This window comes from Centrocercus urophasianus, unplaced genomic scaffold, assembly GCF_019232065.1.
Source record: "Centrocercus urophasianus isolate 14NV4802_14NV808 unplaced genomic scaffold, USGS_Curo_1.0 seq_136, whole genome shotgun sequence".
NCBI classification, from domain to species: domain Eukaryota; kingdom Metazoa; phylum Chordata; class Aves; order Galliformes; family Phasianidae; genus Centrocercus; species Centrocercus urophasianus.
In genome coordinates this window covers 8,691-20,560 of record NW_024884542.1, presented here as the reverse complement: position 1 = coordinate 20,560, position 11,870 = coordinate 8,691, and the positions used below count along the sequence as shown (strand labels likewise).

General features: G+C 41.9%; 1 protein-coding gene across 3 annotated transcripts; it reads left to right on the top strand.

Moving 5' to 3' along the window:
• The first annotated feature begins 129 nt into the window (after positions 1–129).
• Positions 130–9,829, top strand: RNF6 (ring finger protein 6). Of its 3 annotated transcripts, none has more exons than XM_042813055.1 (4): positions 130–1,732; positions 2,840–3,041; positions 5,084–5,191; positions 6,010–9,829. In XM_042813055.1, the coding sequence occupies exons 1-4, from the start codon at positions 1,706–1,708 to the stop codon at positions 7,746–7,748; spliced, it is 2,076 nt and encodes a 691-aa protein (XP_042668989.1). In that variant the 5' UTR covers positions 130–1,705; the 3' UTR covers positions 7,749–9,829. The 3 variants fall into 3 exon arrangements, with proteins under 3 accessions (XP_042668989.1, XP_042668992.1, XP_042668990.1); XM_042813058.1 differs by having other exon boundaries at positions 2,836–3,041; XM_042813056.1 differs by having other exon boundaries at positions 131–1,732; positions 6,028–9,829.
• The last annotated feature ends 2,041 nt before the right edge of the window (positions 9,830–11,870 follow it).

The window sequence follows — 11,870 nt, the reverse complement described above, 5'->3', positions numbered from 1 at the left end:
CCCCCCGGCCTGCCCCGGCCCGACGGCGGGCTGCGGAACGGGGCCGGCCGGCCGGCCGAGGGGTGCGCGGCTCCGCGCCTCCCGCAGCGCCCGGGCCGCAGAGAGCGGCGCGGGGCCGCGCTGCCGTGGAAGCGGGGGAGGCCGCGGGGCTCTCGTCGCTGTGCCGGGCTTCCTTTGTCTGCCTCTGCTTCCCCCTCCCTTCCTCACGCAGAGTCTGGTGGTTTCTCTCCCTCTTTTTTTTTTTTTTTCTTTCAAGTTCGGTGAGATCATCTCGCCCGGAGGCTGAGATGTGACGGAAATCCTAAGTGGTCTCGTTGTCCGCGAGGTTTCCTCATCTAAACTCAGTTGTCGTCTTGCAGTCAGGTGGTAGGCGATCGGAAAACGCATACCTCGTGGCCTGCGGGGCAGGGAGGCGTGGAGAGGGGCCAGAGCTTAAAAGCATGTGCAGCTTAGGTAGAAACGATCGTAAATATTAGAGAAAGGGCCAGAATAGGTGTGAACTAAGAAGGAAAGGAGTTTGTCTTGGGCTGGAAAATGTGGACAAGCTGCTGGCTTGTGGCACTTGTTTCTTTGCAACGGAAATGTAACCCGGAGCTGTAAATGGATTTTACGTTTTTGTTTCTTAGTAGTTAAAATCCTGCAGCTTTCAACGCCTTGAAATATTTTAAGGGCCAAAGTATTTCATTTTGGTGGTGTTTGATAACAAATATGGCTAGTAGCTGTCATCCTTGCAGTTGTGTTAAAGAGATGGGACAGCCAAAGGTTTCTCACTTCTTATGGTTTCTAAGTGAGTCACTTAAGGAGGGTGAGTAGTTGCCCTAGCGTCCCATTGTCAACAAAGCAGTATTTCTGTGTGTGGTAGAATTCCAGATCTTGCATGAATGCAGGAGGAAAAGCAAAGAATCCTTCTTTCACACAACAGTTTAAATTTAGGTTGAAGGAGACTACATGCAACGGGCTTCTCATCTCAAGAATCTATGTGTGAGTTTCTCTGCAGCTGTATGGTGATATAGCCCGGAAATCAGTTAACGTAGCATAGTTATAGGGCGGGCACTAACATTTACTGTTAGGTTTTCATCTCAACAGCAGCCTTACGTGAAACTAAATAAACTTTATCTGTTGTCTTCTGTGTGCTGCTTACCTCAAGTATTAAGTCAGCTGGGGGCGGAGGCATTTTCTGTAGTACTTACTGCAGCATGGATTAAGCATTTTCATGACAGCAGTCAAATGCTGCTGCTGTGAGGGTAGTGATAGTGCTATGACCATGTGTTGAGTGGAGGGGGGGCAGTTGCATTTGTTTGGAAGAAGGCAGGGCAGTGATACGAAGAGCTGGCTGAGAAATTTGTGTTTAGAAATGTGTTAAGAGAAGTGACCTGATTTGGGCGTAGCCACTGTGGTAAACAAAAGTCAGTACTTAACTGCAGATTGTGAGGCTCAGCACAGAAGGTGACAGTAAATTAACAGACTGCAAACATTATGGGAACAGAAAATGGCTTGTGAGGGAGGTACTCAGATTTCATATATTTTAAGTTAAATGAGTTAAACATCTATAAGAGAAGTATTACATACATCCAAATGCGGCATTGGATGCAGGAGGCAGATGAATGACAAGACTGATTGGCATGTTTGGAAGTGCAGTCACCTATGGTGAAGGGGGAAAAGTAGCAGATGGGGTGGAAAATGAGGAGACCGAGGATGCATCAGAATGGATCCCACAGAGAACATAAGCAAGGTATATTAAATGTATGCCAGCGTCTGCTGTTGGCAAATACATTTCCTGACTCTTCATGTCTGTTGGCAGCAGTGATTAAGATCTACTCTTTATTGAATGTATGTTGATTTGGTCTGCTTGTCAGCTTGTGAGCTTTTCTGTGAAGACTAATTACCGAGTGGGAGAGTGCTGAGAATGCTGTTCTGTGTTTCCCCATTTAACACTTGAAGACATTGACATGTTGGTGAATTGACTCCTCAAAAAGAAGTATTTATCCAATAACTTCTTCTCCACAATTAAACAGAGTAGTGCTGCATGGTGATTCCTGGTAATCTCATTAGAGAAGTGATCTGTTCTGTCAGTTGTCTACCACAGCAAGTATTACAGATGGCTTTTGTTAAATGTGAAGCCCTACTGAAAGGATGACACCCTGCTTTCTCTTCTTTAAAACTGAGTATTGAAAAACAGGTATGGCCAAGAAAAGGGAGATTCATTCTTTTGTTAGCTTGGACTAGAGATTGCAAGGAAAATGTAAAACTTGTGTCAGAATGTCAAAAGGATAACTTCCACCAAAAATGTATCTGTAGGCTTCGTACTGTGGGAGTGGTGGTATGGACTGAGATAATGCTGTAATGTGCCTATCAGTAAACATTTCAAGAGTTCTCCAAAGCAGTAACTGTTTTTTTGGAAGTCTACGCTGGGTAATTACAGAACAATGTTTTCAGTGATACATAGCTTCTGAAGTACTACACGCTGCTGTTTTATTTCACTGGGGGAAGGTCATTCGTGTTATTCCTTTAATTTTCAACGCTGTCCTTATACAGCAAAAAATAAACCTGTTATTGCTATTGTATTTTAAAGTTGGTGTACCAACTGCAACGTCTTTTCCAAGAGGAAAAAGGGACTTAGAGCTATTTTTGTACAAGTTAGAAGCAAAACACTTGTACAATGAACAACGCTGGTGAACTGACTTGGCAAATAACATAGAGTTTGGTTCATCTTAATCACCTTTAGCTATTTATTAATAAACTAATTTAAATGAAAATGGTGGGAACTTCTTACCATAAACTAGGTAAAATCTTACCATAATTATTGTACAGTCTAACCTTCCAATTTTGCATAAGGCAGCCTGGCATCATGGATCGCTCTCGGCACCGTGCAGGGAATGGCAATGAACAGGCATCTTCACGAGAGCATGGTCATGGTGAAGATGAGAGACAGCGACAGCTGGAGCGCCTCAGCAGGGAGGAAGCCTATTACCAGTTCATCAATGAACTCAATGAAGACGACTACAGGTTGATGAGAGACCACAACCTGCTTGGCACTCCTGGTAAGATGTGGGTACCTTCAGCAGAAAAGTTGTACTGTGAGGTAACGCTGCTGTTGTCAGGCTCCACATTTAGTAGAAATGTGGATTTCTATTTAAAATTAATGATTGTCAGTAAAAGTTAACTTAAATAGATGCCAAAGCTTGAAAAAAAAAATATAAGTTATCTGAATACTGGTAATATTCAAACCCAGATAATTAATGCTAAAGTATATCTGGCAACTGATGTCACCTACCTGGACTTCTGCAAGGTCTTTGATATGATCCTCCACCACATCCTTATCTCTAAATTGGATTTGAAGGGTGGACTGTTTAGTGAATAAGGAATTGCTTGGATGGCTATAGCCAGACAGTTGTGGTCAGTGGTTCTATGTCCAGGTGGAGGCTGGTAATGAGGGGTGTCGCCCAGGCATCTGTCTTGGGACCGGTTTTCTTTAACATCTTTATCAGTGACATAGGTGATGGATTGAGAAGAAGAGGAATGGCAGGGGAAGGTGATTGTTCCCTTCTGTTTGGCCCTTGTGAGTTCCCATCTGTAGTATTGTGTCCAAGTCTGGGGCCTCCAACATAGGAAGGATGTGGAGCTTTTTGGAGAGGATCCAGATGAGGGCCATGAAGGTGATCAGAGGGCTGGAGCATCTGTCCTGTGGAGGCAGGTGAAGGAGCTGGGCTTGTTCAACCTGGAAGAGAGAAGGCTGTGGAGAGACCTCATTGCGGCCTTGCAGTATTTAAAAGGAGTTTATAAACATGAGGGAAGTCAACTAATTACACAGGTAGATAGTGATAGGATAAGAGAGAATGGTTTTAAAGTAAAGGCGGGGAGATCTAGATTGGATATCAGGGACGTTTTTCTCTGAGAGGGCGGTGAGGTGCTGGAATGGATGTGGAAGTTATGGATGCCCCATCCCTGGAGGTGTTTAAGGCCAGGTTGGGTGGGCCCTGGGCAACCTGCAGGGGTTGGAACTGGATCCTTGGAGTCTGTCTCAATATAATTATTGGTGGAGATGGTTTGACATATATATACCCAGAGAAAGATTAAGGCAACAAATAAGGCCAAATGTTGTCCAGTGATTTATTGCAAATTCTGTGCTACAAGGAATGCAGATGAGATGGGGAAGTTAGCAGTAGTAAAGAGAGAAATCCTAGCAAATGGTTAACAAAGCAGGAACAGTCACCACCAGGGATCCAGTGGCGTCTTGTTGGCCCATAGGGAAGCTGCAAGTCAGTCAGCGACGTCTGGGTGAGCTGCAGCGCTGCAGTTCTGCCAAGGTGGTACCCGTTCTTCCTTGGAACTCTTTCGGTTTTTATCTTCTGTGTAGTGTCCTTTTGGTTGCCAGGGGCAGCAGCTGATTGTCAGGAGCACTTCTGTTTGGTTCGCTGGGGCAACGGCAGTTGCCATGGGTCCTTCTGTTTTGTTAGTGAGGGGAGACAGTAGATGAAACAGCACATCCACTGTACATGCCCTTCCTGCTGGGTAGTGGGCAGTAGATCACGTGATTGTCTCACAGTGAGCTGCTAGGTATGCACACTGACTGCATGGTGGTCCTCTCCTCTGAGACGATCCCCACAAGTCAGCTTGAATGCCCAAAAGAAGCAACAGCTGAAAAGGTTTCTGCTGGTTGCATATGTTTCTCTTGCTGCTGTGCTTATGGTAACCATTAATGCCAAAAGCTTGTCCAGCAGATTATGCCCTGGATGTGTGCTGCTGAACAAGCTTTGAGCCAGAAATTGTTCCAGCTTCTTACAGGGTCCCTTCCAACTCAAGCCAATCTATGATTCTACGGTATCTATCTGTGGCACTACTTTGGGCTTCTGGTTGCTTGTTTAAAGTAAGCATGCGCTTGACGCTCATTCAGTATCCACCCCTCCCTAGTAACTACTTCTTGTTATCTGCTTACTTGTCTTCCAATTTCACCCTAATGCTCCTTGCTTTTAAATTTAAATTTACCTCCTTTCTTAAGATTTTTTCTTCAAGATGGAAAATATTATTTCTGCATGGCTGTGTTGAGCCGATAACAGCATGATCGATATGTAAACTATTCCAGGGGAAATAACAGCAGAAGAGTTGCAGCAACGTTTGGAAGGGGCTAAGGAGCGTCTGGCATCACAGTCTGATCTGGAAAACAGAGAAGGTGAAGGTAGAACTGCTGGAGGTAAATATTCTTTCTTCATATGCATGTATAGTACATACAGATATTTAAGAGAAATGCTGATCAAAAGTCATTTTTTCACTCTGCCTCTGAAATGTTCTCAAGTAAGAAATTTCCTAATGATATAAAATTAACTTAAAATAAATTCTTATGAAAGATTTTAGTGGGAGACACTAATTAGTTTCTTCTCTTCTGATTTCCTTTTGTTAATGAGTCTAGGAGAGCAAAAAAAAAATTATTTTAATTCTTAAGCAGTTTTAGTATACATTAGAGAAGTTAGAGAAGAAAAGAAGTCAACTGGTAAACAGTTAGCCTTTCTTCTGTTTTGTTTTTGTTATCTTATTTCTGTTTGTTGTAACAGTGAGGTTGGTACTATTTATGCTCATCACTTCCTCACCAGTACTGGCTCATTTGGCCAGTTCCTTTTCTAAAAGGATAACATCTGTCTTAGCTTTTATCACTTTATCAAAATTAGTTGACAGAGTTATTCTGAAATCAGTAGCTTAAGTGAGAGACGGATATTGGACAAATTGAACTACTTTTGGGCTGTCTCTGAGCGCTTTCTCAGAAGAGGCTGTGTAGATATATTTATTTATTTGTACCTGCTGGTAAGATCAAAATTCCAGCTTAAGCTTAACAATTTTGTTGATGTTTCTACATACAGCATATTTTCAGCAAAATTACATTATCAGGGAGAGGTAGCTGTCCTGCTACCTTAACTCTTAAGAAGTCAGAGCTAAGCAAGCATAGAGGATTTGGAACACATCATAGTGTGCTAAGAATGCAATTGTATGGACGCTTGCAATTTTTATTTCTCTCAGATTCTGATGTTCTTGCAGAAAACTCAAATGGTGATTCTTTGCTTGAATGGCTGAACACGTTTCGTCGCACAGGAAATGCCACTCGCAGTGGACAGAGTGGGAACCAAACCTGGAGAGCTGTGAGTCGGACAAATCCAAACAGTGGGGAATTTCGATTCAGTCTTGAAATCAACATAAATCATGAGCATAACAATTTTGAAACCACTGGTGAAGAATATGTGGGTATAGATCGTAGCAGAATGTATTTAGAAAGAAGACATCAAAGAGCTGTCAGTCCAGTAACCACACGAACAAGAAGCAGGACGACAAGAGAAGCGAACAGCCAGGCTGCAAGCACTGCAAGAACCAGGTCTTTAAGAAGCTCTGTAGTGCAAAGCTCTGAAGCAGCCTCTCTTCCAATCTCAGGGAGGCTCAGGAGTAGAACGAGGGAATTGACTGGCCTTCACCAAACAAATACTACACATCATAGTTCTACAACTGCTGGTGAACAAAGAGAAATGCCAGAAAGAGGTACTTCTACAAGAGTCACAAGACGTAGTAGATCTAGAGCTAACATTCGGGTGAATACAAACCAAAGACTGGAAATTCTGCGGTTGAGGTCTACTTTGAGTAGTCGAAGCCGCTCTCCACTGCAGAGGCAAGGTGAGACTGCTTATTCTGGGGAACTTGGGCAGAGGCAGAATAGAAGTACACAGCAAGCTAGTAGAGGTAGAAGACAAACAGCACAACATCCTCAGCAGCCTGCTGAAGAACAAGCAAGAAATAACACTCAAACGCCTCAACCTTCCTCTGCAGCCCCATCCACGGGATTAACTTCAGAAGAGGAGGAATCTAGTAGGCCTGTAGCCACTGTTAGAAGGCATCCAACAATTACTCTAGATCTTCAAGTGAGAAGAATTCGTCCTGGAGAAAACAGAGATCGGGACAGTATTGCTAGCAGAACTCGTTCTAGAGTAGGAATGGCAGAAAACACAGTTACTTTTGAAAGTGACACTGGAGGATTTCGGAGGACGATATCGCGATCAGAACGTGCGGGTATTCGAACCTACGTTAGCACCATACGGATCCCTCTGCGTCGGATTTCAGAAACTGGGCTTGGCGAGCCTTCATCAGTGGCTCTTCGGTCAATCCTTAGACAAATTATGACAGGTTTTGGAGAACTGAGTTCTTTAATGGAAACTGAATCTAACTCAGAAATGCAAAGAGGTGCTCATCACTTACCAGATGTACAGGCAGAGCAGAATAACTCAAGCTCAGTAAACAACAGCAGTGATCCAAGTGAGGTTTCTCCTCGGAATGGGCACGCAGTAGAAGACGACAGTGAAAGAAACAGACGGAGTGATGATACACGACACTATGGTCGCAGTAATGAGAACCAGGATAACAGACAGTCTCAAGATGCTAACAGCCTGGTGGAAAATGGAACTCTGCCCATCCTTCGGCTTGCCCACTTCTTCCTGCTGAACGAAGACGATGAAGATGAGCGTTTAAGAGGTTTAACCAAAGAGCAGATTGACAATCTTTCTACTCGGAATTATGGGGATATCCACGCTGAGGAGGAAATAAGTAAAACATGCAGTGTTTGCATTAACGAATATGTAACGGGAAATAAGCTAAGGCAGTTACCTTGTATGCATGAGTTTCATATTCATTGTATAGATCGCTGGCTTTCTGAAAACTCCACTTGCCCAATTTGTCGGCAGCCCGTATTGGGGTCCGATGCCACAGACAACGGCTAAAATCATTTGTACTACTCAATATTTAAAGATCTACTTCTGCTCTGTTTATGATGAGCCAGAGCAAATGAATTGACTTGCATAGGGGTCCATTTGTGTGGGGAATTTTGTTAGGTTTCTTTAAAAATAATAGGAAACTTGTCTAAATCTAGCAATGTAAATAACTATTTTTCTCCAAGTGCAGATCTAGGAGTACACATAGAACCAAATGATATCGGTAAAGTTTATATTTTTTTAGGTAATTTTGTTATGCTAAGCACTTTTGTAAATAGAGAAATGCAATAGTTAATCGGTCCTGCTTCTCCTATGTTTTTTTTTAACAGCGTAATGGACTCACTTTATTTAGATTACAAATTGTTTCACACAGACCTACCACTGTGTTGAAAAATTAGTGTCTAAATAGCCATTCATTAGCTTTTTGTTCTAAGAACAATTTCTTTTACAGAGTCTCTTGCTGGATATGTTTGCTAAAAGTATTTAAGTTACTTGAAGTGCTCATTTTAATATACAATATATTTTTTTTAACATTCAGATATCCTTTCCAAAAACTTGCCAATTTGGTTCTATTTAAAATTCTTATGGCAATTTTTGCATGTGGTTTTACACAATGCTTAATGCTGACAAGTTCATGTTCAAAAGGATGGATTAGTGATAAAAATGTGCATAATTAAAAGCTGTCTCTGACAATCGCTGTCTCTTCAGTACAGACAGCCGTCACGTTGATGACAATTCCAAGAGTGTGTCTTAATGAACATGTTTGCTCAAGGAGTAAATGAGCATTGAGAAAGCCTTTTTACTTTCCCAAATTACTCAATATTCACGTTTGGTTTTTTTAACTGCCTTAGTTTAAAGAGGGAAATAATTCCTTAATCGTTATATTGTCTACAATATGCATGTTTTGTGCATCCTACTCAGAAAAACAAAGGCTTGAAGTGTTTTTGTACAGAAATTTAAGGTACATATGTTACTAGTCCTCTTGAAACATATCTGAGGAGCAAATGGCAAAAGACACTAAAAAGGACAAGTAAGCTTCCTTTGAAGTCCCCAAATTATTGTACTATTAGATATTAAACTTTATACCAGTAACTTATAAAGAAATAAAGTTGCAAAACAAATAACTGAGGCCTTGTGTGGGTTGCTTTTGAATTGTATCCTGTACATCGGTAAGAAGACTTACTGTTGATTCTCAGGTTTTTTTCCCTCTCATTTCCCCCAGATGTGTACTTGTGTTTCCACAGTATGTGTTAGCTGCTGTGGTAGGCTAAAAGAAAAGTCGAGACAAAGCACTCTTAAGGCTTTTGGAAGTGTGCTGAATGTTAGAAAAGCTCATCTTTCTCTGAGGAATGTACATCTCCATCTGCAGAGAAAGGCAGAGTCATGAAACACGTACGTGCGTATGTTGAGTAGTTGGGAGAATACTTAGTGAATAAAGTTGCACTTTTTCTGATTATGGACTGCCTTGACAGGATATGTTTCAATTAAAACACTTGGTTAGGCAAACCTGGAAGGGAAATGATACAATCCTGCGTTAGGCTGTTGGGTATCTTTTTTCAGGTTTGCTCATGAAAACCTTGTGTCAAAAAGTCCCATACATTTGGGATGCTTCTTTTTTATTCCTAAGAGTAGTTGTAAGAATTTTTTGAAGAGGTTTAAATGAGTTTCAGGGTATGGTGATGATCTCTTCTGATGTCATTTGGACTGCTAATTATTATGAACATTGTTAACATCTCTCTGATAGCTCCTTAGCAATATTAAAAAGTTAGATTTAAACATTGTTACCAGAAATTTTTTTTAAGTTTTTCTGTTATTCTTGTTAGCTCCTGATATGGACAGTAAATATGTGGGTGCCTTCTGCTACTTCCTTGTCTCCTGTGGTTTTCCTTTGTATTTGAAAGCTGCCTCACTCAAGTGCTATGGCTGTAGACACCTGCCTTTGCCTCAGTGTTGCTTTGCTGATTGGTTTTTTTTTTTTTCAAAGTCAATTTCTGCTTAAATCTTTACTGGATCGCACGTTTATGTGTTTCATAGAGTGTTTATTAAGTTGGAATCCTGCTCACTAATGCACTAAAGGTAAAGGGAGATTCCTTGTGCTTTCTTTGATTAGATGGGGGTTTTGTTGTGTAATGGCAAGAGCAAAATTTCTGATACAATTCAAGACTGAGCTGCAGTTACTGAGCTGGGGAATTCCAAACATACAGTTAGAGCTTTGCACAGAAATCATGGGCTGCTGGATAGGAAAGATGAAATCTCCCATGTTATATTCCTGTCCTGTTGCACATGAGTTGTCTTGTTTGACCTAATTGGAAGGGCATGTCATTTGTTCCTCAATTTTCCTGGCAAATTGTATTGATGGGACCAATTAAAGGCTCAGTTATTCAGTTAGGTATTGGCTTCTGTTGCTGAGATATTCCTTCAGTTCTCCACATCTACCTTCAGGTACCTTGTTGTACCTTGTCCATGGTTTGGGAGTTTCTTGATCCAAGTCGTCTGTGTGTTTAAGAGCTTGGTTAGTTTATTCCCCATGCATTTCCTAGTGGCTTTCAAACTCATCTGTGTTCTTGATCTCCACAGAGATTTGCTTAGAGGTAAAAAGTTTCTTTTGTTGTTTTATACTCAATTTTTTACTGTTTAGGATCTGTAGATTTTTGTACTGTAAAACGCCACATCACCAAAATAACAGTTCCCCATTCATTTTGCTAATTCTGCCACTTTTTAACACAACAGTCTTAAAAAATCACTTTCTACCTGGAAACGGTTCTTTATTTGTAATTATCCTTGTTGCTCTTTTTTAATGGGAGGACAGGTACTCATGTAATATTTAAGATGTGCATGCAGTAAGCATTATGAGGAGATAGAACAATAAATCATTTTGTACCCTCTGTGATCTGAATAATTCCTGATATTCCCATTTTGGTTTTGATTGCTGCTGAACACTGAGCTGATATGTTAAGGAAGTACGCAAGAAGACTTCACAGTTTCTTTCCTGAGTGCTGAATAGTAACTGTAGAGCTGACTACTGCTGTGAGTTTTATTTAGTCCTTTCCCCCAAACGGGAATATGAAAGCTGAATGTTCAAATTCTGTAATGCCACAGATTTTCATTCTTTTTTTCCTGTAAGTTGTCACGATCTTCCATCCCACTAGGATGCGAATTGTTCAATGATCCACAACTTTCTTTCCTTCTCTTAGAATTCAGCATATTTGACCGTCTCCCGTGGATGTTTTCATTTAATTTACTTGATTTCCACTTCCCAGTTGAGAGAATTATCCAATGCAATTCTCAGATTCTTGTAGCAGCATTCATTAGGCATATTTTTCTCCCTTTTCAAAGGGAGAAAACCTGGCCTTGAGCTTATCTGGGCTGTCTGTGCCAGTGCCTCACAGCACTGAGTGAAAAGTTTCCTCCTAATATGTAATCTAAATCTCTTTTAGATTAAAGCCATTCCCACTTCACCTGTTTCTGTCTGTGTAAAAGGTCAGTCTCTGCTGTTTATAACAAGCACTGGAAGACCGCACTGAGGTCTCCCTGGAGCTTCTCACCTCCGGACTGAAGAACCCCAGTTCCCTCAACTTTTCTTAGCAGGAGAAGTGCTCTAGCCCTAAGATCATCTTTGTGGCACTCCTCTGGACTCAGTCCAACAGCTCTAGAATCTTCTTGTATTTTGGGCCCCAGGCCTGGGTGCACTTCTCCAGATGGGGCCTCACAAGGGCAGAGCAGAGGGGAACAATCCCCTCCCTCTCCCTGCTGGCCACCCCTCTTTTGATGTGGCCCAGGATACAGTTAGCCTTCTGGGCCTCAAGTGCACCCTGATGGCTTATGTAAAGCTTTTTGTCCACCAGAACCCCCAAGTCCTTTCCCATTGGGCTGAGGTATGCCAGGTGGCCTGGCCTTCACCCTGTTCATGCAGGGGTGATGGTAGAGCTAAAAGACTTCCCTGAGGAGCACTGTCCTCTGTGGCATTTTTGGGCGTTAGTTTCTGTGCATCTGTTACAGCACAGATGCCAGGCCACCTGAATCCTGTGGAATGGCATTGTTGGGTGGGACTCAAGGTGCCTTAATGTTGGAAGTTACAACATCCCCTTTTTAAATGCCCTGAGAACATTAGTTTGTCAGGTTGTACTCTTA